The 27688-nt window shown below is 50.9% G+C and overlaps 1 protein-coding gene across 3 annotated transcripts; it reads right to left on the bottom strand.

Annotated features, from left to right (window-relative positions):
* Positions 1 to 1454: 1454 nt before the first annotated feature.
* TTF1 (transcription termination factor 1) lies at positions 1455 to 27659 on the bottom strand. 3 transcript variants are annotated; one of them, XM_036261283.1, is made up of 11 exons: positions 27619 to 27659; positions 22289 to 23230; positions 20810 to 21033; positions 19298 to 19483; positions 18379 to 18457; positions 14667 to 14797; positions 13158 to 13392; positions 9347 to 9436; positions 8053 to 8118; positions 4537 to 4622; positions 1455 to 3329 (listed from the first exon to the last, which is right to left on the bottom strand). In XM_036261283.1, the coding sequence occupies exons 2-11, from the start codon at positions 23221 to 23223 to the stop codon at positions 3148 to 3150; spliced, it is 2214 nt and encodes a 737-aa protein (XP_036117176.1). In that variant the 5' UTR covers positions 23224 to 23230; positions 27619 to 27659; the 3' UTR covers positions 1455 to 3147. The 3 variants fall into 3 exon arrangements, 2 of the variants coding, with proteins under 2 accessions (XP_036117176.1, XP_036117177.1); XM_036261284.1 differs by having other exon boundaries at positions 22289 to 23241; positions 27619 to 27646; XR_004959499.1 differs by lacking the exons at positions 1455 to 3329; positions 4537 to 4622; positions 27619 to 27659 and having other exon boundaries at positions 13165 to 13392; positions 22289 to 24486.
* Between the last annotated feature and the right edge of the window lie 29 nt (positions 27660 to 27688).

Genomic DNA, 27688 nt, shown 5'->3' with positions numbered 1-27688 from the left:
CCAAACCAGCCAGGACATGAGACCTTTTTTATGAGCGTGAAACAAGGAAGGGCTTAAGGCAGAAGGAGGAAGACGAGGCGGGGATGCGCTGCCTCCTAGAAACATGGCAAAGAAGGGAGCCCAGGCGGGGCTGCTGTCAGCTCCCTGGAGTCAGAGGAGAGGCCCTGGGGACAGGTTCAGGGGTCTGCCCATTGCTCGCTTGGCTGCCAGCCCAGGAGGCGCACGCCTGTGGGAAGAAGAGGGGGAAAGGCACCGGTGTGCTCCTAGGAGTGAGAGTGCCCTGTTTAACCTCCTCCGCTGCAGAGCCCTGGGCCGCTCTGTTGCATAACGAAACCTGTAATCAAACATCAATAGCTAAAGAATACGTATATTAGCCCTGGCCGGTTTGGCTCAGCGGTTGGAGCGTCGGCCTGCGGTACAGAGAGACCCGGGTTCGGTTCCCGCTAAGGGCATGTACCTCGGTTGCAGTTTGTCCCCGGCCCTGGTTGGTCGTGCGGGTGGCAGCCGCTCGATGTGTCCCTTAACGTCGATGTTTCTCTCTCTCTCTCCCTCCCGCTCTATCTGAACAAAAAATGGAAAGATGTCCTCGGGTGAGGATAAAAAAAAATAATAATAAAGAATACGCATATTAAAAGGTGTAAAACGACCATGAACGGGACCAAGAACTCAAATAACGCAGAGTCAGGACTGTTGGAAAACGATTTGATTTGTCCCTGGGTCTTGTTTCTTGTGAGACAGGTTTTCTTTTTACCTGTCACCTCCTGTATCCCCTTCTTCCTCCCAAGAGCAGATATTACTCGAGGTTCTTCCTCTGCTCCCCCACTCCCCCGCGGGGAGCTCATAGGAGATACAGGTGAGAGGTATAAAAATCACTTCTACGAAGTAGTTTATGGGTCAAACTCACAGCAGGTCAGTGTAGATGACGCACTGTCATCTACATTTGTGGTTTGCTCCCTCAGTCCACTCACCTCTTCTGTGATGGGACCCCGATTTTCTACTGGGGTACCGACCCTCTCAGCCATTCAAGGGGTGCTGCGCTAAGTCCCAGCTCCCAAAGCAATCCTGTCTCCCCAGCTACAGTGACAGTGGGTATTAGGGACAAAACCCAGGACTTGAGCAAGAAGAGGAGACGACCCTTTTCTTCCCCTGAGTGGGTATCCTGAACTCGAGGCTGTATGAAGGGGCCCCCGTGTGGACTATAGGTGAAGTGCACTCTGGAGAGACAGCATCTGGATGACTGAGCAGCTGTTATACACGAGCCCTGCAAGTAAAATGCGCGCACCCTCCCTCCAGTTCTAGATTCCTTAGATCTCAGTCAGATTTTTTTCGCAAATCAAGACTTCTAACCTATAAACTCACAACCCCACTGCCCAGAGAAAAACCATTGACGCTTTAGGTTTAATTCTTCCCACACACATTTTAATGTATCTATATATACACATTTCCCTTTATTTTTAATTTTATAAAATTGAGAAAATATATAAACTCTTCTGAAATATTTAGTTGATAATGTTGTTCATCTCTTTTTATGTCAAGCAAACGTGTCAGCATTTAACATCAGAGCATCACATTCCATTAGAACATTTTCATTTTTTTAATCTCTCACATGATAAAGGTGCTGTTGTTATACACTAGCCCATTATCCCTTTAGGTCCTAGACGGGGGTGTGGGTCACAGAACACGCACCTCCTTATGGTCAGCTGTGTCTCACCAGACTGTCCTGCAAGGGGAACAAACACTGTTCCCGTCAGCACAGAGACAGAGAGGACGTGACCAAAGGCAAATGCTTTCTAAAAAGAAAATCCTTGTTTGTTTACCGAGTGCTCACTGAGCGGGTATTATTTGACAATGCTGGGTGCTGCGGACACACTGGTGACCCAGGACTCCTACAATGGCTTGCGGCAGGTTTGGGGAAACGTCTAGCTTTGCAGGTGAACTGACCAACATCACATTGTGCTGTAACGCGAGTGACATCCGAGAGAACACTCAGGCAGTGGGGTCGCACCTTGGCACGGATGGCGCCAGCCCTGTAATGGGACACTGTTCACTTTTCTTCCTGTGTTCTGCCTGTACAGATGTGGCCAGGAGCCTGGAAACCTGACTTCCCTGGCCACAGGTCCCGCTCAGGGGCTGCCCATGGAGACACTTGAGACCACCCAGCAGGAGGGAGGCAGGACCTGTGTTCCAGGGAGACACATGTCCCCACTGAGGCAGTGTGGCAGAGAAGGGACAGCTGTACAGGCTCCAGGCCACCCAGGGTTTGCAGAGAAGGACGGGGGCACGTTAGGCCACAGGGCTTCCCCTCGGGTCCGCATCACTGGTTAATTCGACCTCCCTGTTCGCCCCTCTATCCCGCTGAACGAGTGTGCAGCCTAAGCCCCTGGAGGAAGCCCTCCGCTGACCGTCTGCGTGCTCCTGCTTCCCTGCCCGCGGGGAGAGCCCCGGGTCCCGCAGGCAGGCTGTGCCGGGCATCGGGCATCCCTCCCTAACGGCCAGCGCCCTGCAAGCAACGGGGACGGTGCAAGGTTCTCCCTGCAGCTTCACACCAGGCTGGCTCAGGGACTGGCTCCGAGGGCATCTTGTACGAAAAAAGGCATGTCTTTAAACACTAGAATACCACGCAGGAAATGAGCCGCACACAGTGACACATACAGGGGAACCGAAACCAGTCTGAGGCGCATCACACGCAGCCAGCCCCTAACACTTACCCAACACTCAGACCACCGCACACAGATACACGGCGGCGGAAGCGAGTGGCCTGCAGTCGTCGGCGTTCCCATCTTGCTGTGCGCGGGCAGTTCAATCCACGCAATGAAATGTCCAGGGCGCGACCACCCACTGCTGCACGGGGGGCTTGGGGTAACCAGGTTCTACAGAGAACAGCAGCTGTGATTGCTTTCGCTAGGACAGAAATGTGAAATCAACTCATATGCGCCTCTTCCTTTTCAGTCTAACCAACTCGGTCTGGCTGACTCAAATCTGACGACGCCAATCAGTTCTCGATGCACCACAACAAAGTCACCACTTTGACACCCTTCCTGCGGCCAGTGCATCTTCTTTACTAACCAGCAACACGGCAAGCAGCTTTCTGACACGTGTCTATAGATACGGCCAAACCCAGAACGCGGACAAGAAATGGGCATCCCTTTAGCTCTGTCCACCTCCGTCCTCCTCCTCACTGTCGTCGTCACAGTAAAAGATGTCTCTGAACAGGAAGACGCGCCTGGGTGCCGCGGGCGCCTGGAGCTTGGCGCCTCTCTTCTCCATCTTCTTCTCCAGCTTTTCTTTGAGCAAAGGCAGACTCGTCTCGTAGAGGTAGTCCATAATCTCTAGAGACAAAGATTTAACTGGAAATGACTTGCACATGTGTGCATGAACAAAGGTCACGGACAACAAAGCTGGGGACGGGGTGGTTTGGCTCAGCGGTTAGAGCGTCGGCCTGCGGTCTGGAGAGACCCGGGTTCGGTTCCCGCTAAGGGCGCGTACCTCGGTTGCAGTTTGTCCCCGGCCCTGGTCGGTTGTGCGGGTGGCAGCCACTCGATGTGTCCCTTTCACATCGATGTTTCTCTCTCTCTCTCTCTGTTCCTCTCTCTCCCTCCCACTCTACCTGAACAAAAAATGGAAGAATGTCCTTGGGTGAGGATAAAAAAAAAAAGAAAAGAAAGCTGGGGACAGGGTGGGAGGGGGGAGGGGGAATCAGTGGGGGGAAAGGAGTAACATCTGTAACAAAAATAAATAAAGTAATGGGAAAAAAAAGAAATGCCCTGCACAAAGCCTCTGCCCCAGGCCAGGGACAGGGCATTACTGCTGTCCCCGCTCCGTGCGGTGATTCACCTGCTGGACCCTGTTCTCACCGGTCTGCCCAGCCTGGCTGCTTCAACCCTCTCAAACATCCTCGGAGGCAGCCGCTGTTGCGGTTTCTCAAATGAGGAAACTGAGGCATCCTGAAACATTAGGAAACTGGCCCAGAGTCATGGACTTAGTTGGGGCGAGGCCTGGGTTCAAACCCAGGGAGTGATGTCAGCTAAATTCAAGAGGGTTTGCAACGCTCCAGGGCAGTGGCACCCGAACCAGTGGTCCCCAAACACTGCTGCAGGACAGACCACTTGAGATGCTCCTGTGAGCGCGTGAAGAGAAGATCACACCCCTGAACTCGATCTAGAGACGAGCATTTGGTACGTCTGGGATGGCCCGGGTGGGGGAGCCCACTTCAAAACCACCCACAGGTGGAAGCATGTGTGCGTGCACGTGGCGTGACGACAACCCAGAAGCACGCGCGGGTTTACCGAGTGCTTGCTAAGCACCGAGCACCCCGCTGACCACATCTTACCCTGATTTTTATTTTTATTATCCGTGGTCTCATTTAGTACTTCAGAAAGTCCTGGCACCCGGGTAGGACTTATAATAAGCCAGTTTTCACCATGTGACAACGGAAGAAGCTGAGGCTCCCGGAAGTGGAGTGACTTGCTCAAGGTCACTACCGGCGTGTGGCACCCCACACTGTGCTCTACCCATTCCAATGCTGAGAATACTGACCTGGAAACGTCTTCTTCTGCCAAAAGGGGACACAGGTAGCTTTGAGCTTATAAAATTTAGTTTGCACATAAGACGGAGGAACATCACTTTAGGAAGGAAAAGGTAAAAAATGGTCAGTGCTGGTATAAAAACGAATCATTTCGGCCGCACTGCACGGACGAGGTGAGGTCTAGACTACCGAGCTTTCCTAACCCTGAACGTGGAACCGTCCCGGCCGCAACGTGACCAAACAGGACACATGGAAAGCTGCTGATGGCTCTGCTAAAGACACACAAGGGAGCAAGTCAGCAGGGCGGCACGATGGGTTCTGTCTAAACTGGGACAACTGAAGTTTCCAGCTGGGAGACAAAGTTTAACACTAGCCAGCACGTGCTGATGCTCACCGCGGACCCGGCCCTGCCCTAGGTACTTCCCACGCAGCAACACACACGCCTCACGACCATGCTACCAGCAAGCCGCTACTCTCGGCCCTCATCTTAGGGATGGGGAAACTGAGGCAGAGAGACGTGGTCCCAGGTCTTACGGCTAATAAAGGGCAGAGCCGGGACAGCTGGGTGATTTGACTCCAGCTTCCACACTCTCAGCCATCACACTCAGGATGGATGTGTGCATGTCGCCGTTCAAGGCAGACGACCTGATTTTTATTTTGTAAAAGCTCCAAAATGCACATGCTGATGATGTTTTGGTGACTCAAATACATTTTCACTTTGTAGTAAGACTGTAACAACCAAATCTTACCATTTCTAAAGTAAAAATCACTAACTTCACTTCCTGGACACTTTTTCTTAAGCAATAATGAACTAACCTAGCAGTTAAAATGATTAGCGTGGATAATTTTATCTGTTAAATATGTGGAAGGAAAGATGAGTGGGCTCTTTCGACCCCTTCACCACAGCGACACGAGCTGGACACACGGTGTGCTGGGCACTGCGCCAAGAACCTGCCCGCCTCACCTCCCCAGGGCCTCGCGGGGCCCCTCGAGCCACGGCGTGCACGGGGAGCCGAGACAGCGCGGGCACACGCGGCCTGAGGACGCACCACGCCACCCGGCTCCCCCGCGCCGCACGCCCGGCGTCACGTTCTGTGGACTCAGCTCGGGCTCAGAGGGGTGACATCAACTGGTCTGGACATTTTCAAACTCATTAGGCGGATGCTGCCTTTAGATCCTGCCTAAACAATTCACACGGGAGGCTTTCAGGACCTGAAGAGTCTGAAATTTTAACTATTTTTCACTGTTTAAGTTCATTAGTAAAACTTTCAGAATGTACTCTTTCAGACAGTATTTGACTAGCTGCCATAATTGCCGTTTTACAGCTTTGAGATTTACAAATCTCAAATAGAACAATCCATTTTAAAAATATACATATAGGCCTTGGCCAGGTAGCTCAGTTGGTTAGTGTCGTCCCAATACGCCAAGGTTGTGGGTTCAATCCCTGGTCAGGGCACATACAAGAACCAACCGAAGAATGCATGAATAAGTAGAGCAACAAATCGATGTCTCTCTCTCTCTAAAATAAGTTTTAAAAATTCTGAAATATATGTATAATTTTTACTTAAAATCATTAAAAACCCGTTTTAAGAAATCATGTAATCTGAAGCAATGTCACAAAATATACAAGAAATGACTGGAAATATCAGATTTTTAAAAAGCGCTTGATAATATAAAGAGGGGGTTTTGCGGACATAGTCCTCAAGATGAAAGTTGGTGGGGTGCACAGCAGGGTCCCCTTCCTTCTAAGCACCTCAGACACCACGATACGGAAGGGCAGGTGCCACCCCTCGGGGAGCTAGGAAGGAAAGGGCGTGGAGCTACGGGCATGTGTCCGACTCCTGGCAGGGCCTGTCACTAAAAGACTCCAGTTCTCCAAGTTAAAAAAGAAAGACGGCTTGTTCTTTGGCAACATCCCAAGGTGGAAGTAACTAACCAGAGAACTGGTCTGACCCTTCCTGATGGACCCATGACAGCTGTGGCCAGCAGCCAAGCTCCTGCAAGTCAGCCAGGCTGCCACGGCCCTGCTCCTGTCCACCTTCCAAACTAAAGGCCAAACAGTCCCTCCACACCCTACTTCCCAAAGCCCACACCACCCGCACCCCACGATTCTCGACAATCTGCTCTGCTCAGAGGGACTGAGCTCTGCGGGCCAGCTCTCCCTCGGGCACCGAGCGTGGCACCTGGACACTGAGTGGCCTCTGCTGATGGAAAGGCAAGGGCCGCGGCCCTGGGGCTCGCAGGGAGGCAGGCAGACAGCCCGTGGACAGCGAGGAGTCTCCCTCCTCAGACGAGATGCCAAGGAGCACCCTTCGAGACCACGAGGGGAGCGAGCGGGCAGCAGCCTTCTCACCCCAAGGGCGACCGCTACCGAAAGCGCCGCGCGGAGGCTGCAGGGGCCGAGCGCCTCTGTCCGCTGGACCAAGCGCAGGCGGGCGGCTCCGGGCGGGCACCCCACACCAGCGCTTCGGTCATGGGCACGGACATGTGCACACGCATGGGCTGATGGTCCGGTCTCCGCTCGGTGGACCCTTGACGTGATCCCTCAGCCCTTCCTTCCCCCACATCCACTCCCACTTGCAAGTCAAGGCAAACGGCCTCCCTGGCCGGTGCGCGGAGAGCGGCGGCTCCACTGGGCTCCGCTGCTTCACCGTGCTGGTTCCGACAGCAGCGCCTCAGCTCTAGGTGGCTGCGCAGACCTTCTCCTTCACGCTTTTTCGCATTGTCCTTATGCTATAACGATCTTCCTCATATAGATAGCTACATCTTAAGCTATATTTTGTGAGTTTATGGAAAAAAAAAAGATATAATTTTTTTTTTAAGAAAAGATGCAGTGGCCAAATGTGGTAGATACCAGCAGAGCCAAATGGCCAAAATCAGAGCCAGCGCCTCAGGACGTGACGGGACGTGAGGAGCCACACCCGTCACGTTCCTACCTGATGCGGAGCCCTAACGTAACTGGAGGAGCCGTCAGACACTCCAGCAGAGGGAGCGTCCCCAGGACAGGCAGCCCGTGTCCCCAGCATTTCAACTCTACAACTGAAAGCCACCAGAGACGGGGCGTGCAGCGCGTGACCTGGACGGCATCCCAAGCAGGGGGAAATGTAACCCAGAACGTTACTAGGACAAGGGGACTCTGAGTGTGGCTCAACGTCAGATCTCCTTGGCATGACCACTGCAGAATGACAACCTCCTACAGGACACGCTGCCCCTCACATGGGCTCCTTGGAGAAGCGGCGGGAGGGGGAGACGATGGTCCTGGGCAAAGGGTACGTGGGCTCTTGGTCCCAGTCCCTCAGCTCGTGAGCTCTGAAGCTTCTGAGCCCGTACACGGCTCGCTCACTCCTCAGGTGTCTTCAGTGGGGGCAGAGTGGGGGCTCTGAAGACATATGTACATAAATGCAACTTCCAGACACAGCCCACACGCAGCATGATTTCAGCTGGTTCCTTAAGTTCTGATAGGCAGTAATTTCTGAAAAACCACTGCTTATCTTTAAATTAACTTAATATTAAACAAATGCTCTTACCCTATGGTACTAGCAAGATCTTCCCAGTCTATTTCATTAGCATCTTCCACATTGATCTCGTACAGCCTACGAGAAAACATAAAAATTGAGTTTTCAAGCAAATATTGGCACGACAGGCGTCTGTGGGGACTCACAGGCTATTAAGGGCTTGAAGGCACCAACCCCTTCGTCCGGGCCAGCGAGCAGAATGCCAGCCCAAGGTCACTGAGTTGGTGGGCTACGAACCTAAAAACCCCCCGAGCCCTCCACACCTCCCACCACATCGTGCTTTCTCATGGTAGAAACACAACTGCCACACGGAGAGGGTACACCAGTGCTCAGCACACACCACGTGGCATTCACTCATTCACTGACCCTCAACACCCTGATGAGGTCGGGGGAGTCTCTCCATTCTACAGGCGAGGAAACGGGACCGAGAGCCTGGGGCCCTGGGCCAAGGTTTCATGACTGACAGGTGGCACCAACCATGGAACCCAGGCTGCCCGACTTGATGCCCTCCCCGGCTCCGCTCATCTATGCTGTCTCTCTGGTGGGGACACGGGAGGCACACCAACGGCGCCACAGCAGGCATCAGGACAGCACAGGGACCAGAATCCAGAGCCTCCCGCTCTTTGCTGTTGTTTGACCCGAGCCCAGGTTTCCTGAAACAGACACGTCTCCCCTCCTTCAGGAAGGGAACTGCGTGGCCCAGAACTCAGACAAAACCAAAGACCCGCCCGCTGGCACCCACCAACGCGCGCTGGCGGGCAGCAGGGCTCGGCAGGAATAAGCTGCCTCCGCTTCCACACGGACGGAAATGACGGGCATCCACGTGAACACCTTCCAGGGCTAAAATGACTGCATTTGTTGCATGTGTAGTACATTCTCCACACATTGTTTCATTTCTTCTCCCAATAACAGTAAGAGGCAGGTACTATTATCATCATGCTCATTTAGAATAAAGAAACCAAGACCTAGCAAGGAAAACACGCCCAAGGTGCCGGAACAGGGATCTGCACTGTGTACACGCAGACAGTGCCGAACAGGGATCTGCACCGTGTACATGTAGAAGCTGCCGGAACAGGGATCTGAACGGTGTACATGCAGACAGTGCCGAACAGGGATCTGAACCGTGTACATGTAGAAGCTGCCGGAACAGGGATCTGCACCGTGTACATGTAGAAGCTGCCGGAACAGGGATCTGCACCGTGTACATGTAGAAAGCCCAGAACCATGGCACCTCACTGCGCGTTCTGCCACTGAACGACGACTCTGGGAGAGAAGCCGTGAACTAGCCCCACTTCCTGGGCCGTACCTTTCGATCAGGTTGATCTTGGCCTGCAGGGCATTCACTCCTCGGTACACGTCCCGACCATTCGTCATTCTCTTGGTGAGAATTTCCGACCTGATTGGAAGAAAGGAGAATCTAGGTCACTTTCAGGGGTGCAGTTTCTATTCCAGTTCCCTATCTTTCCCCTCTCAACTGCCCTCCTCAGACCACTTTCAAGCTTCTGCAGCTCGTCCTTGCTCACATCTGCCACCACCCACAAGACAGTGGTTTTGAAAAGAAGTGGGAAAGGACAATACAGTGATAGAAAGTGGTGACTATGGAGCTGGATGAAGAATGCAAGAAACACTGTTGGTTACAGAATTTCCATAGCAAACAAGTTTAAAAAGGGGACGAAGAAGCAGCCCAGTATAGCAGCTGCTGAAGGATGCTGTGCAGACAGTTTCGTTCTGACTGTTTTATAAACAGACGTTGCTCTCACCACCGTGACCAGCTGCTGGGACACCAAATGAGACAAATTTAGTAAAGTGATACATGATCTGAGGATTTCTCTCAGGCCCGAACCTATTGGCTGAAGGAAAAGGTGACCGAAGTTCCTAATTAGAGTAGCAACCCAATTTAAAATATTTAAACAGTCCTTGTTTTGCATTGCAAAACTTGTCACAAACTGATGGACAGATCATTAGCCGTTACCATTCTCCTTACTTATTTTTTTGTTAATCCTCATTCAAGGATATTTTTTCCCTTGATTTTTAGAGAGTGGAAGGGAAGGGGGGGAGAAACATTGATGGGAGAGAGACATAGATTGGTTGCCTCCTGCACGCGCCCTGGCCGGGGCCGGAGAATCAAACCTATGACCCAGGTACATGCCCTTGACTGGGAATCAAACCTCAGGCCCTTCCGTCCTAGGGCCAACACTCTAACCACGAAGCCACACCTTCTTGATAAGGGAGAGAGACATGGCACACACGTGGTAATAGCACCGATGTTCTTACTAACAGCCATCCACATTCGTGGGTTTGAAATGTGTCACTTGAGCCCGTCAGTATGGCTCAGTGTTTGAGCATCAACCCATGCACCAACAGAACGCTGGTTTGATTCCTGGTCAGGGCACATGCCCAAGGTTGTGGGCCAAATCCCCAGAGGGGGGCATGCAGGAGGCGGCCAATCAATGTTCTCTCTCATCAATGTTTCTATCTCTCTCTCCCTCTCCCTTCCTCTCTCTCTAAAAACCAATAAAGAAAAAAAATTTTTTTTAATGTGTCACTTGAGGTCATTTCAATGTTACATGAAGTAAACGTATGTTCAGGCTACAAGTATCCTGCTTTTTTCTTCAAATTGAGAAGCAAGCCTTGCACATTATTTAATTACACCGATTCTGAAGGTGGTCTACCTCGTTTAACACTGACCATCAATCCTCCAACTGAGGTTCATAACTCACCCTTTTTTAGTCTAAAACATAAGGGTGGGAGGGGCTCTGGTTCCTCCATCTCATACTATGCCCCAAACACTATCCGTTCTTTGCAGTGTAGTTCCCTGAACATAGTCTTCTATTAAAATAAACAAATAACTCTTCAACGGAATGTAAAGTACAAAAATAATAAACGGTATAATCTAGGCATTTTCTTTTAGCATAAAATACACCTACTCAGGATTTCATTCTTATTTGACAAGCAGGATGCCCGAGCTTCCTTTGTGCATGAGGTGAGGGTCCTGAGCCGCAGGACCCCTGCTTCTAGGGCAGCTCAGAGGCCCTCCGGGGCTGCGGCTGAGTCCAAGGACTCACAGCAAGATCAGGACCAGAAATACTCCCAGACGTTCGATGTACTGAAACAGTTCTATGGGGTGGGACCCCTCACTCTAGGAAGAGGCAGGTGAATCAGGAACTCATCACCGAATTAGTAAGCAACAGACAAAAGGCACAGCTCTTACTAATCACTGTTTGTGATGTTTTTCCTGAATGTTCGTTCTTTTGTTTTGTTTTAATGCTCACCTGAGGACACTTTTCCATTGACAGTTTTTTTAGAGTGGGAGAGGGAGGGAGGGAGAGAGAGAGAGAAACACCGATGTGAGACACATTGATTGGATGCCTCCCACGTGACCCTGACTAGGGCTGGGAATGAACCTGCAACCAAGGTACATGCCTTTGACAGGGAATCAAATCCGAGACACTCAGGTCTGAGCTCCAAGGCTATAACCGCTAAGCCCAACCAGCCAGGGCCTGAATGTTAGTTTTTTTTTTTTTTTTAATCTTCACCCAAGGATATTTTTCTATTTATCACCAGATAGAGTGGGAGGGAGGCAGAGAGAGAGAAACATCGATGTGAGAGAGACACATTAACTGGCTGCCTCCTGCATGACTAGACCAGGCCTGGGGACAAACCACAACCAAGGTACGTGCCCTTTGACTGGAATCAAACCCACAACTCATTGGTCTGCAGGCTGACGCTCTAACCGCTGAGCAAACCAGCCAGGCTGGTTTCTTTTTTTTTCCCTGAAAATATTTTTATTGATTTTTTTAGAGAGAAAGGGAGGGGGAGAGAGAGATAGAAACATCGATGAGAGAGAGAAAGACATCAATCAGCTGCCTCCTGCTGATCACCAGGTAATCTAATGCCTCACGGAGGAAAGCCAGATGTTTGGACTTTCATGTGCATGTTTCTGTTTAAAAAAACCAAACATTGGTATCACGAGTTTTTAAAACGCTACAGGCCACATTGAGCATGTGTGCAGGCCAGCGGTGCCCTCGAGCCGCCGTCTGCAACCGCGTCAGCAGTGTTGCCAGGTGCGGGTCCTGAGCGTGTCATTCTGTCTTGTTAACTCCTCCTCAGTGCTCAGTGTCGATGTGGATGTCCGTGGCTCTTTATCAGTAAGATCGGGGAGGTCATAGTACTAGTTCCTGTCTAGCAGGGTTCCTGTAAGGATGAAGGATGGGTCCCTGGCACGCGTGTCCAGTGGGAGGTGGTGGGCGTGGCTAGAGTAGGCACGGGGTGATGGACTATAATATCTTTTTTTAAAAATATGTTTTAATTGATTTTTTTAGAGAGAGGGGAAGAAAGAGAGAGAATCATGAATCGGCTGCCTCCTGCACGCCCTCTACTGGGGATCGAGCCCGTAACCTGGGCTTGTGCTCTGATGGACTCAGACTGGAGCCTCTCAGTCCATGGGATGATACTCAGTCCACTGAGCCACACCAGCTGAGCAGTTTTTTGGTCTTTTTTTAATGCCACAAACAGGAAACTACCTTGTTACTAAAGGCTTAGAAAGGGACAGACTGAAGAAATCAGAGGTCCATATTCAGTATTAAAAACGTTCAAGTTCTGCCCTGGCCGGTTTGGCTCAGTGGTTAGAGTGTCGACCTGCAGTCCAGAGAGCCGGGTTCAGTTTCCGCTAAGGGCATGTACCTCGGTTGCAGTTTGTCCCCAGCTGCTTGGTGTGTACCTTTCACGTCGATGTTTCTCTCTCTCTCTCTCTCTCTCTCTCTCTCTCTCTCTCTCTCTCCCTCCCTCCCTCCCTCCCTCCCACTCTATCTGAACAAAAATGGAAAAAATGTCCTCGGGAGGATAAAAAAAAGGTTCAAGTTCTTTACGAGGCAGTCGTATGGTGCGCCAGGGTTGGGGAAGTGCTGACTTAAATCAGACGTTGACAACACCAAGGGAGCTGTGCGTGCGGCAAAGGACGGTGATTCTTGACATGGGAGGCTTTCTTTCCACATGGTGGCCACACAGATATTCTTACAACCCCCCAATCTACCCACCCTATAGAAACTGGGGGGTTGGGGGGAGAGAGAAAGAGAGAGTATCTCGTTGAAATTTACATAAGAAGCCTTAAAACTTACCACTTACTTTTACACTGCATCCAATTCCTGGTCTCTACTTTAGCTTCGACTTCTACCCACGATATGCCCCTGTAGAGCTTTTCCCGAACAATGGACAAGCAGCCTTCGGGGTTTTCCTGGAGTTTAGAATCTACCTCTTTTAAATCCCGGGGAGACATTTTCTTCAGAATCACTTCTTCAACAGCCTTGATTAACTTCTGGGTTTCCGCCTTACTCCAAGCACCGTGGTTTCTTTCTACAGACAAAAAAGGATGATGTTAGAGTTGCTAATATATTTTTCCAACATAATATTAAAAATAAAATGATAATGTCCAATCCATGTCATTACACATCTGTCCAAACCCATAGAATATACAACACCAAGATGACCCCAGATGTCAACTCTGGGGAATCAGGGCGTCTGTGTAGGTTCATGAACTGTAACAAGCGTACCCCTCTGGTGGGGGAGGCTGTGCATGTGAGGTTGGGGGGGACACGGGAACTCTCTGTATCCTCTTCTCAGCTTACTGTGAACCCAACACTTCTCTAAAAAAATAAAGCCTGGCCCTGGCCGGTTTGGCTCAGCGGTTGGAGTGTCGGCCTGCGGACCAGAGAGTCCCGAGTTCAGTTCCCGCTAGGGGCACGTACTAAAAAAAGCCTGAAAAAAGATAAGACACTTTTCACAAGACAAGGAGCAACATCTCAATTATAAATGTAAACTACCAAACAGTTACATGCACACTGAAATGAAGCTACTACAGTGGCATGGATTCGTTTAAGAACCGACACCAAAGAGTCCTTTCTTAAAGCAGTGCCAGCCCAAGTGGGGGGCCAGGCCATGGGAGCCCCGTGCCCACAATGACAGCGATTAAAGACGGTCTTCCTAAAGCAACTGGGGTTTTTCAAGTGTGGAAATAACCAAGGGAGCTTTTGATGAAAGAGGAGAAAGAGAAAGGAGATCAACAACACTGGTTTAGGGGAAAGTCCCTGCCTAATAAGTCACCGAACTGCACCCCTCCCTCCCAGCCTCTCCTACCCGCTGCCTCCTTGGTACAGGTCCGCTTGGCAGTGACAGGCAGGCTGAAAGCGACTGAACTGAGGTGTGGTGGCAATCAGTCTGGTGGATAAAGGTCACCCTTTCATGCGTGTGCATGAGGAAGTGAAATGAATCAGGATGAGAGATGGCTTAAAACAATGGCTCTCTCAGTCCGGCCGGCACGACTCAGTGGTTGAGCATCGACCCTGCACCATGAGGTCATCGGTTCGATTCCCAGTCAGGACACATGCCCAGGTTGTGGGCCCAATCACCAGTGGGGGGCATGCAGGAGGCGGCCCATCGATGTTTCCATCCCTCTCTCCCTCTCACTTCCTCTCTTTCTAAAAATCAATAAAGAAAGAAAAAATTTAAAAACAAAGAAAAAAATAATGGCTCTCTCAGAATACAGGTCACAATGATTCCTGGGCATGGGATCACGGCGGCCTGCCGGGCTCGTTTGCTCCCCGAGGTGGGCCCCAGAAACCACAACTCACCACTGCTGATCTGGGAGAATTTTAGGGCAACAGAGAGGCTGCTCCGAGCCACCAAATCCCCGATCTTTTTCCAGTCGTTGCCATGGAGGGAATGGTATATCTTTAACTTCTCGGTATCCCCTTTGCTGTACCTACAACAAAGGGGACACGTTAAAGTTAAAAAAAAAAATTTGTAGTTAGGCGAAATTCACATAACTTGACATAAAGCACGCATAACGGTTCACACAACTTTACAGCACACAATTCAGAGACACTTAGTATGTTCACAATATTATGTGACAGTGGCCTCCACCTAGTTCTTAAGTTTTGATCTTATTAATCCCTACCCAAGGTTGTTTTCTCCACTGACTTTTAGAGAAAGGGAGAGGGGGGAAGGGGAAGAGAAGGAGAGGGAGGGAGGGAGGGGGAGAGAGAGAGAGAAGGAAATATTGATGTGACACAGACACATCAATAGGTTGCCTCCCACTCACACCCCAACCGGGGCCAGGGATTGAACCTCCCGTGTGTGGGCCGACACTTTAACCACTGAGCAACACTGGCTAGGGCATCTTAAGCTTTTTAATCACCCTCAAAGGATATCTCGTATCCATTAAGCAATCACTTCCAATTAATAATTACTTGCTAAAGGAGAAAAAAACCCTGACTCTGGCTTGCAAAGCCATCCACAGTCTGCAACAATTTTGAACTACGAGACTAAAAACCATTGTCATCATAGTCTGCTGTAGTGCTGGGAAAGGTGGATGGGGCGGCCATCCAATGACCAGAGCTCCAGTCACTTCCTGCCCAGCAGCGGGACTGTGGCTACCCCACCAATCAGTCCTGGCAGTCCCAGGCCAGAGGCTCAGTAAGAGTGGCCAGAGCAAATACCGGGATCAGGGTATCCCCCTCCAAACCCCGAAGGCACATCTCGTACATGACAACACAAATTTCTTAGTGTGCCTACGAAGTCCGCCCCCCTGCAGCTTGGCCCGCCAGCCCCCTCAAGGGTCCCCACCTTGGAGCCCAGTCCCCGTGGTGGATGTCGCCTCCTCGCCCGCCTGGACAGCTCCTGCAGCCGGCCGTGCGGCTCCCCACCCCCGGAGCCTGCGCTGCGCTGCAGAGCCCTGCCCCTCCCTGCACGAGCCACGGCCCGTCTGTCTGTCTCCTCCAGACCACTCTGTCCAACACACGAGCCGTGTGTCCTTTAAAATTCCCTAATGGTCATGGGACAATTAACTGTATTTAGTCTCAGTGAGTTCATGTTTTACTTAACCCAACATATTAAAACCGCAGTCATTTCAACATGTAATGAGTGTCAAAAGTATTGAGGCCCGGCCAGCGCGGCTCAGTGGCTGAGCACAGACCCAGGCACCAAGAGGTTGCCAGTTCGATTCCCAGTCAGGGCACGTGCCCAGGTTGTGGGACCCATCCACAGTGGGGGGCATGCAGGAGGCGGTCAGTCGATGTTCTCTCTCATCGATGTTTCTCTCTCCCTCTCCCTTCCTCTCTCTCTAATATCAATAAAGAAAAAAAAAGTATCGAGACGCTGTGCTTCTCTTCCTCACACCGAGCCGTCTGCGCCAGGGGGTGTGACTCTGAGGCACGCCTCCACTGGGACCAGGACACTTCAGGTGCCCGACGGCCACGTGCGGCTGGTGGGCACCAGGACGGCCAGCACAGCTCTGGAGGACAAGTCCTACAAGGGCAGAGACCCTACATTAATTCTGCATAAGGACAAATATATTAAAGAACAGAACGAAAGAAACCACAGTAAGTGGAGTTTGAGACTCAACACCCCAAATGTGTACGTGAAGAAAAGGCAATCTTTTGACATGCTGCAACTCCCTGACCTGGGCGGGGAGTGGCTCCTGTGGTCAGTGACGCAGCACGGAAGAGGCCTGGTGAGAGCCCAGCGTCCTGATGACCGTGGGCAGAACTGCTGGACATGAGACCCCACGCTTGGCAACCGCGAGTGCAGACTCCGTCCCTGACCGTGGAGAACTGTGTTTCTGTAGCTTCCTTCTCAGGTAATCAGGGTCCTTCTGCAGTTAAAACCACCTCAGGGCACCCTTGAAGCAGAAGAGGGCGCCAGAGGGAAACTGAGGGTACAAACACGAGCAGACAGGGACACTGACTTCAAGGCCTGCAGAGCTGGAAAATGTTTTGATTTTTGGCTTTCTGCACTTTTTTCAATGAAGAATCCCTTAGTTTGGAAAAATATTCTATGGGTAAATGGTGACCACAACACAAATAACATGGTACAAATAAATGAACTTTTTTATAGAATGACACTTTCATTATTCTATTATTTTTAAATTTATTGATTAAAAAAATTTTTTTCTTTATCAATTTTGAGAGAAAGAAAAAGGGAGAGGGAGAGAGAGAGAAACATCAATGAGAGAGAACACTGACTGGCCACCTCCTGCATGCCCCGCAACCTGGGCACGTGCCCTGACCAGGAATCAAACTGGTGCCTCTTGGTTTATGGGTTGATGCTCAGCCACTGAGCCACACGGGTCAGGCCACTTTCATTATTCTAAAAGTTTCATTCCCACACTTATGTCACAGGTAGAAAAATGTCCCCTCAGCTGTCACCATTTCCCAAGCACATTCTTTTAAGTCCCATTTCAAATGTCATTTTTAGCGACTTTCCTTAAAGTTCTGTCCCCTCTTGGGGCTTGGCAAAGAGGGTAGGGTGGGTGTCAGTCTGTGTTAGGGGCCTTTCCTCTACTTAAGGTTTATTTATTTTGGTAAAAAATTTAAAAATGAAACCAAGTCAGATCAATGTTCGCAGTTCAGATAACACACGTGCTGGTTTGAAATCACGTAGCTGGGCAGAAGCCAGCCGGCCCGCTGGGAGCACTCGCTGCCTCCCAGAGGGAGCCCAGGCCACGAGCCACGGGCCGCTGCTCGGGCCTCGAGGGCTGACGCTTTCACGCTCGTCCCCTTGTCCTTGAGCAGAGAGCTCGCCCAAAGCCAACACTTCACCTGCATTTGTTTTCTTTGGAATGTTGGAAACAAACTATAACTGGGTATTTTATTTAGGAAAAAGGAGAGGAGAAAACCACCATCACCACATAAACATAAAATCTGCCACTGAGTCACACTCAAGTGACCTCATACTGCTTCAGATATTCACTGACAACCCAAGAACTGGGCCCAGAGCTCAAGAGAACACCACACAGGATTGTCGGGGTTCACAAGGGGCTTGCAAGTTAGCAGGGTGGACTTCCTGGGCAACAGCAGGTGTGGCCGAGCACGCCGAGTGGCGAAAGTATAAAGAAAAAGCCGAGGACTCGGGAGATCACACAGGCTAGAGGCGGAAACGGAAACGGGCCAGGAAGACAGCACCTGACAACAGACACGCCTGGCTTCACACACAAACCATCACGTCTTTACTTCTGACCTGGTGCCGTGGACGCTTTAACTTCCAGGGTCAGCAAAGACCAGAGAAACGTTCCGGGTCAAGCCACTAAGACGTTCTTTTTTTTTAATGTTTTTATCCTCACCCGAGGACATTTTTTGATATTTTGTTTAGATAGAGTGGGAGGGAGAGAGACAAACAGAGAGAAACATCAACGTGGTTGCCACCCACACGACCCAACCAGGGCCGGGGACAAACTGCAACTGAGGTACATGCCCTTAGCGGGAACCGAACCCAGACCTCTCCAGACGGCGGGCCGACGCTCTAACCGCTGAGCCAAACCGGCCAGGGCTAAGACGCTGTTCTTACCTGCCTTTGTAATTATTGACATCAAACATCTTCTTGGCTCGGTAGTACACGAGTTTCCAGGGCCGGGCAATGCCCTTACCTAACGTCAGAAGACAGGTGGTCAGAAGGGCACAGGGTGTGGCATGAAGAGGTCCCGGAACAGCTCTTTAAACACCACAAACTATCCTAGACCCACGGCAAGGTTGGGATGTCACGTCCTGCAGGCACTGTCTTGGGAAGCAGATGTACAGAATCACCAGTTTCCTTGGAGATCTCGGAACACTTTGTATTAGAGGCTCCCGCTCCGGTCTCCCGAATTCACGGAAAAGACCGTCACAAGGCAAAGTAATTCTAACATAGTGTGAACGAGGGAAGCTGCATGGCGGACACATGCCAAGAGTTCCCCATAAGAACGTGTCACATGAACAGGCTTCCCCTCCACAGGGCTCACTCTGCCGTCTTCCTGGGCACGTTCCGGAGAAAACCTCAGACATTAACCTCTTTCCATTCAAGAGAGGTTTTTCCAGGCTGGTGCTGCAGCGCTCATGACCTCTGACTTCCCAGCATCACCTGCAGGAGGGGTTCCCACTACGAAGCCCCTGCATGACTACACTCCGAACACTCAGGAGACCCTGGTGCATGAAGGATGCACTTTGTGCTGCAGACGGAAAACGTACACCACGAAGAACAGGAAGAGAAACCTAGACCGTAATTATTACCAAGTAGGACAGCTGGAAGGTGATCATTTCATTCCTAAAATCTGTAGAGCACTATACTTGGGAGACGTGAACACATCCCAAATCCCCAAATGCAGGCTGCCAACAAGAACACCCTCGCCCACAGCAGCACTACACACACGAAGGGCCAGCGCTGTGCTGAGCACTCGCCAAGGAGGCCATGGGAGCCCGTGGGTGGGCAGAGCGAGCAGTTCCAAACTTACCAATGTGCACCCTAAAGGCGTATTTTCTCTTTAGGTCGGTGATCGCAGCCTTCTCCTCCGGGTATCTGTCCGTGTACAGCAGCTTGTCTGCGTTCTCGATCCCTGTCAGGGACAGAAATTCTTGCACGTTTTTCTCTAACTGCTTATTTTCCTTTGCAGAAAACTTGCCAAATTTAATGGCGACACCTAGGATGGGGCGGGAGAAAAAGCATGTGGTCAAGCGAGCCCAGCTCGTGCTCCTCAGCAGTGACAATGCAGGGCCCGGTCAGCTGGTCCCTGCCCAGGCCGCCTGCTCGGCTCCCCTCCGAGTCAGCTCCAGGCTCACCCCACTCTCCCCCTGGTCTTCCCTGGGATCCCGTTCCAGGGCCCTTTCCTGCCTCACTGATCTCCTTTCAAACTAGTTCTTTTTTTATATTAAAAAGTGGATAAATACTCATTAAAACTTCAAAGAGTACGAAAATAAAAGTTTAGAAAAGCCCCCTTTACTCTCCTCCACCACACTGCCCTCACAGCAGCCCGAGAACTGGCTGGCACACGGTCTACGCGTGCTCTCTGCACATGCACCAGGGGAGGGGCGTGTCGCTGCACCTGACATTCCAGTCCTCCTCCCGACTCCAGGCCCCCAAGTTTCATCATGTGTTAACTGCGTTCTGCAGTGTATTTCTATTCTTAGACTCAGTTTTTAAACATCTTTTATAAAATACATACTCATAAAAATTTCAGCACAGAATATATGAATAAAATGGGGTCATTCTATAGACACTGCTCTATAAATTGTGTTTTTCTCACTTAATTTGTCTATTTTCAAAGCTGATCTCTTCCAGATGACTGAGTCTCCAAGGCCCCTTTCTTTCTCGGGACAGTGGACAGCGCTTCCAGAGTGGGCGCTGGGAAACACTGCCCACCGGGCACCGGCCTCCCTTGTGCAGTTCATTCTAAATCCAACAGGCTTCCTGGGAGGTGCCCGCGACAGCGAGGCCAGGGAGACCAAGCTGGGTCCTGCTGACACCATGCCCACTCCACCAACTCACCCTCAAATGAACATCTCAGGGAAAGAACCGCTCACTGAAACTGATGACTGTGAGCACTTAATTTTATTTCATTTCCGGATCCCAGGCCACAACCAACTGACTTCCTCCTCCACCTCCTCTCCCAGGACCGAGCTCCTGGTCTGTGGGTTAGGGGCTCCTGCGGCCCTAGTCCTCCTTGTCTCCCCTACCAGAGCTGGACAAAGAGGAAAACCAGTGCACTTCACTGGGCCACCTTACAGCCTGGACCACAGTTCTGGGTAGATGATGCACTGTAAGTTGTACACTTAAAACCTATATAATTTTATTTACCAAGGCAACCCCAGTAAATTCAATTTAAAAGTAACATTCTGGATGGAGTTAAAGCGGAAGGTTGCTATAGGATGATGCTGTGCGTCTCTAAATCTGACCGGTTCACAGAAGAAGGTCAGGCCAGCTGTGTCCCCAGGGAAGTGCGACAAGCACTGGGGTTCCCCAAGCTCACCCTGCGCTTTGAACTCCTTGAACCGTCCCAAGTCGTCCCGGTACATGCGCTTGATCGTGGTGGCAGCCCTGTCCTCGATGCCAGGGATGAACTCTTGGAGCTGCTTCACGGCAGAGGCCAAGTCCACATCCGCATCGTCCGAGTCTCTCGAGTCTTCGGATAAGTACCTTGCTTCAGAATCTTTAGCCGATTCCAAATTGCTTTCTTCGTCTGTAGGTCCGAACCTAAGGGGGAAACTGGACTGGTTAACACTGAGACGCCACTTGCCCTAGTAGCTTTTAAATACTTTTCCTGCAGGGACTCTCATTTCGACGAGACGTGGTTCAGTTGAGGATGTCTGAACTCTTGGACGTAACTGCTAACTAGGACCCAGGCTGCCTACATGGTAGGCGCCCCCCCCAAACTGTTCCCACCAGGGTTACTTCTTATATTACCATTTCTCAGATGATTTTGTTTTAGAAATTGACTTCCAAATAAGCTAAGTCCTATTCAACTTCCCGACCCTCCCAATGAGTTAAGTTTTATAATAATGGTGACTAAATAGTTAAATCAACATCCTGGCTTGCCACGGTTACAGTTCTTTTTGCTGTGGTCGGTAATGGCTACATTTCCCTTTGCATGGCTTTCTATGTATCGATCATTAATGCATCCCCAGATCTTCAGATCCCCTCTTCTTATGTCCAACTGTATCAACCAACTACTCAGACAGGAAACAGAAACAAAGTCCTGTGCCTTTGTCTAGGCAGGGTTAACAGTCTCCAGCGGGCTCACTGTGCAACATAAGTTAAGGACACAGTCCCAGCACACTCCTGCCTCATTACCAGCGTTCTGAAAACGTTCAGACAAGATGGCTCGGAGGATGACGTGAATGGGCCACCACCATTGTCAGGACCACCTGAAGCGAGGCCGCTCCCATGTAACTGCTAGGGGGACTGTTTTAAGCCAGGACAACCCAATGAATGTAAGAAAGCCACTGAGCAAAAATGAGGGGAAAAAATCTGTCCCAAGTCCCAGGAAAGTCCTGAATTGATTCATCAGACTCTACTGATGAATAATCAAAATACTATCGGTAATTATATAAATAGTGTTAAAATCTTTTCTTAATGAGAAAAGTTATACTTTCTCAAAAGTATAACAATTCAAGTTATTTTCCTGCTCAGTAACATTCGTAGTTATCTACTCTTTTGTATCTATATGCAAATAGACAGACAAAGGTAGTTTTGGGGGGTCTTAAAATGCCTATTACAGGCAGTTACAGAATCTGGGGCTAGAACAGTCAGTTCTTGGGGCAGATCTAACTGCCCATGTTTTGCATGAAGAAAGGACGCTCCGTCCAGTCACTTGGCTAAGTGTGCACCCCGCCCTGGACATTTCGTTTAGCTCTAGGATTCCAGCCACTGACCACAGACGTGCGGACCAGACCCCAGGCAGCGTTCAGACAGAAGACCCCCCCCGGAAGGCACACCAGTCCCGAGTTACCTCTGCACCTGCTCCGGGCCCGCCTGGGTTCCCTCCTGCGGCCGGGGCGTCGCGCTTTCCTCCATCACGGGACCGGTCCCTTCCGGAGAATCAAGGAGCGGGGCCTCAAAGGTCGCACTGGCGACCGACGACCTCTGCCTCCTTTTCTTCGCCCTTTTCTTCAACTGGCAGGACTCCTGCTCGCCTTCTGTGGTTCCCGTGCCACGGACAACTGGCGACCCCTCCGAGCTCACGGTCTCAGGACGCTCCAATTCCTGACTATGTGAACTGTCTCTCTTTCTTTTCTTCGGCTTCTTTTTAGGAGCAGCGCCCAGCAGCCGTGTGACCCGGCCTTCCAGGCGCCCAGAGGGCAGGGCCTCGGGCTGGGGCAGGGCGCTGGGGTCCGGGCCTCCTCGCACAGCAGCACAGGCCACAGCTTCCCGCCGCCGCTTCTTCTTCCTCCTCTCCCTCACCCTGTCACTCGGGCCCTCCAGCTCGTTCTCCCGGCGCTCAGTGACCGTGCGCGGCTCCCCGGCCTCGGGCTCCCCAGCTGCCTCGGGCTCCTTGCCCACGTCCACGAAAACGACGTCAATATCCCTTCTGAAGTTCTTCGGCATGTTCTCGATGTTCTCTTTATCCACCAGGACGTACACGCCTGTCTCATCCTCTACCCCCGGAGCAGCCCTTCTTCTCTTTTTCCTCTTTTTGGCTGCGGAAGGGGCCGTTTCCGTCTCATCACAGAGCTCTGATGGTCTCAAAGGAGAAGGGGCGAGATGCTGGCGGTCCGTTCTCGGTTTTTCCCTCTTGGTTTCGTGAGACTGCTCACCTGCCAGGGGGCAGTCTCTGAAACTTTCGTGGGCACGCGCCTGGTGTCTTTCCTTATCTACTGTATACTTTTTCTTTCTCTTGTCGAAAACTGGAGTGTGAATGTCCAATCTGCTCAAGTCGCCTTCCATTTTACTCCTAGAGGGAAACTCGACGACAAGGGCTTATTTTTGCAAAGCATTTAAAACGTTAGCCTCAGGAGAATAAGAAAATCACAGAAAATGAAACTGTATGACCACGGACAAGCTGGAACCATGATCACACAGCTCATGCCATTCTAAACGCTCGGGAGCTCCGTGTAACCCACTCAGCCTGCTCCCCTGCCTTCACGACTCAGGACAGCTATTCACGGGCGCCAATGCTCACGGCCACCTCGCCTTCCAGCTCTGTGCCAGCACACACATGCCACAACTCTTCCCTTGGCTCAAGGGCTGACAGCATCCGACTCCCTGTGTCTGGAACACTCTCCGCTGCCTCCCTCCATCCTTCAGAGCTTAGCTGGAAGATCGCTGTTTCAAGAAAGCTTTCCCCAGTCAAAAGGATATACACGCCACGATGCCACGTATATTAAGTTTAAAATCCACACACAACTGTATGTATCTGTTCTCACATGTAGTAAAACTATGAACACAGGCATGGTGACTTTAATGGGCAAATTCAGGGATTAGGAACAAGTAGAGAGCTAGTTTCTCCATATCTACAATCTTTTATTTCTTAATTGAGGTAATGATGACAGGGGTGTTATATTTTTATCTGTACTTACTTGAATGCCCTAAATAAAAAACAAGGGGCAGAACAAGGGTATAGATCGCTTTCATTTGAGTTTGAAAACAAGCAATTCAAGGATATAAATATCTAAGTATTTGCAAAAAAAGCAAAGAAAAGAAAGCTTTCCCTGACCCCTGTGCTAGGCCCATTCCCCAAATGCTATACTGACTTCATGGCAAACTGTACTTCACTTTGGTAGCATTTAACTCAGCTGTAGCTTAAAAAATAAAGTTAATTAATTAGTCATGTCATGTCTGTCTCCTCTGCTAAAAAAAGGAAATTCCAAGACAGGCTGTTTGCCTGTACTGCCCCCACCCAGGAGCCACAGCTCAGAACTCTACACAACCCGAGTGTGGGACCCACCAGGGTCTTCACCGTGGGGACCAAGCAGTGTCCGCTGACCTCCAACGGAGACCATGTCTTTGAGAAAGGGGCTGGAGCCCTGGCCGGTTTGGCTCAGCGGTTAGAGCATCAGCCTGAGGTCCAGAGAAAGGGGCTAGACGGTCCTTGTTAAAGTCCAACAAAGAGTCAGAATTCTGCACTAAGGTGGAATGAAATTTAGTAAGGCGCCAAGGTCGATATCACAGAGAGCACGCGCCTTTTGGAGTTGAAGTACACGGATAAAAATGAACTGTATCAGAGATGGTGAAAAGTATACTTTACAAACATGTCTTATAACTCTCCTTGCTCTGTATTGCTTCTGTGTTTCCCTTTTTAAGATTTGATTTCTCTTTGACTGGTTAGTATACTTATCTGGCTCAAACACCATAATCTATTCTTATTTCCCTCCTTCCTTACATAGTAGGTAGCATCAATGTATTCTGATCTGCATTTTGCTGTTTTTCACTTAACAATGGATCCCAGAGCCCTCTCTGCATCAGTGATCATTCAAGTCTGAATGGTAAGCAAGCACATTTTCTACAGAAGGCACCTAACTTCTCCTGAGCAGTAAAGAGGCTATAAGATTTGTGTGGCTGGAGGGAGGGGGCTACAAACAAACAGGTGGGCTTATACTGCACACCAAATCCCCCGGCCTCAGGGTCTCACCTTCAAGGGAGGCACCCAGAGCTCTGGTTGAGGCCTTCCTCCCTGATGCTCCCCAGAGACACATGGAAACCTATGCGTGACCTCTCTGAGGTCTCGGCTATAGACAGGGTGAGTGCTGCAAGCTGACTCCCTGTTCGGAGAGTCCAGCAGGCTTTTCCGTCTTATACCGTATACGACTGAAACCCCGCCTCTAGCATAGTGCCGGGCTCATAGGAGGAGCTATGAATTAATGCCTTCTCTTTGGCTGCCCTTGAACTGCTAAGGATGGCTGGAGAAAACAATCTCACAACTGGACAGATGGGCACCATTGTAAACACGCGGTCGCTGACGCTAGCTGGGGCCTGAACACTGCCCAGCAACCGGACTGTGCCTGTCCAGATCTGCGCTGTGACCCAGTAACCACTGGCCACACAAGACTGCTGAGCACCTGAAATGTGGCCAGGCCAGACTGTGCTCTAAGTGCAAAATACACACCGGGTTCTACAGACTCGGAACAAAGACACTAAAATATCCCAGTCATCGTTTTTGTATATTGCTTTCATGTTGAAATAGTACCTTGAATATTGTTAGGTAAAATACATTCTGAATTCCACCTTTTCTTTTTGTTTTTTTGTTGTTGTATTTTATCCTCGCCCGAGGCATTTTTTGATGTTTTGTTCAGATAGAGTGGGAGGGAGAGAGAGAGAAACATCGACGTGAAAGGGACACATCGAGTGGCTGCCACCCACACGACCCAACCAGGGTCAGGGACAAACTGCAACCGAGGTCCACGCCCTTAGCAGGAACCGAACCCAGGTCTCTCCAGACCGCAGGCCGACGCTCTAACCACTGAGCCAAACCGGCCAGGGCTGAATTCCACCTTTTCCTTTTTATTGCAGCTACTAGCCACAACATTAAATTACACGTGTGGCTCGCATGCTATTTTTTCTAGACAGCACTGCTCCAGACAGCTCACTTGCCCACTCTCTTGAAATAATCATTTCAAATCTTTCAACTCTGAACAGACTTCTAAATTCCATTCTCCCCTCACTTTCAGCCAGCTAGCTTCTACGATCCACCTCACATGCACACACCTTAGACAAGAAATGTTCCCTCCGACCCTGCACGCCTGCGCGCATCTGCCCCTCTTGCTGCAGCAAAGTGACCCTTCTCCTGCCCACAACCACTCCCTGCACATGACTGCTGGATGCCAACCTCCTCCTGCCTCTCAGAGTCCACGGTCCGTCAGGTCATCCATCTCTCTCGTGTCTCTGGCCTGTCCCTCCTGCACTGGCTCTCTTCTGGCAACACTCCGTCAATCTCTAGACAATTCTATTGTTTTTAATCCCCACCTGAGGACATACTTTTCCACTTATCTTCAGATAGAGTGGGAGAGAGAGAGAGAGAGAGAGAGAAACATCAATGTGAGAGAGACACGTTGATTGGCTGCCCCCGCGTGACTCCAGCCAGGGCCAGGGACCAAACCACAACTGAGGTACGTGCCCTTGACCGGAATCGAACCGGAGACTCTGGTCCACAGCCCCACACTCTAACTTCTGAGCCAAACCAGCCAGGGCTAGACTCTTCTAAATTAAACAAAGCAAAACAAAACAACCAAGAAGGCAACCATCCTCTAACCCTAAAGTCGCATCTCTTTCCTCCCCTTCACAGCAAAATTTCTTGAGAGAAACTGCCTCCTCCATTTCCTCACGTTCCACCCACTTCTCCATCCACTTCTTTGTAGCTCCCACCCTCACTACTCCCGAGTTGGCCTACAACCTTCAGCCGCTACATTCAACAGACGCCTTCCTGGCCCATCTTTCAGAGCCTCTTCATAACAATGAGTAGAGCAGATGACTCCATCAAATATTCTCCTACTTTCCATCAGTTTTTTTCTTTTTTTATAAATACCTAAGTTTCTCCTTCTTGTTTCTTGAATACAACACAACCTTTTAAATATATGGTCACTTCCTGCTATAAACACGTGATGGTTTCCTGTTATTCCTAAGATCAAGTTCCCAAACTTTACAGCCCTACCACCCCTTCGTGACCTAGTCTGGCCCACGCCCACCTCTCCAGCTCTTTCTCTGGGTTTCAGACCCGCCTTCTCCCAGTTCCTAGAAAACATCACGTTCCTTTTCATTCTCAGGGACTTCTCAAAGAGCTCATTCTGCAGGAATGCGTTTCCTCCGTTCACTTTCTGAGCTAAGACTGGCCTAAGCGTGAAAGTCCTTTCCAGAGGCTTCTCTAATCGCTTCCCTGGGTCCCCTCTCCCTGGTATGTGCTGTTTCCCCAACAATCCAGCCGCTTCCCTACTGCCCTTCCCAGTTCTGACATGACCGGCCTCCAAGGGCTGGGATGTTGTCGGCCTGGCTCCCAGGCAGCCCCCAGCGCTCCTGCCTCTGGGTCGGTGGGTTCGCCTTTATCTCCACTTCTGCGGGCACCCGCTTCCCGCCCTGCGGCGGTGGGCGAGCCCAGCCTGGCCTCGGACCCCTCGCCGCTGTGCCGCGTGATGGAGCCCCTGCTGGGCTCCGGGGCGCGTGCTCGGGGCCGGGGGGAGGAACGACCCGGAAGGCCCGCACTCGGCCGCCCCCCGGACCCGTGCGGAGCGGCCCGCAGCGGCCGCCGAGGAAACGGGCGCCACCCCATCCTGCAGACCTCGGGCCAACCACCCGCCCCTCGACTCGTATCTGCGCGTCTAAAAACCCGGAACAGCGCAAACCGCTTTCTACCTGCCGTCCGAAAGCGTCACCACCACTCTTCCAATCCGGAAGTGCTGCGACGGCGGAAGCGGAAGTCGTG

Source organism: Molossus molossus, unplaced genomic scaffold, assembly GCF_014108415.1.
Source record: "Molossus molossus isolate mMolMol1 unplaced genomic scaffold, mMolMol1.p scaffold_m16_p_14, whole genome shotgun sequence".
Classification (NCBI taxonomy): Eukaryota; Metazoa; Chordata; class Mammalia; order Chiroptera; family Molossidae; genus Molossus; species Molossus molossus.
This window is presented reverse-complemented; position numbering and strand designations above follow the sequence as displayed.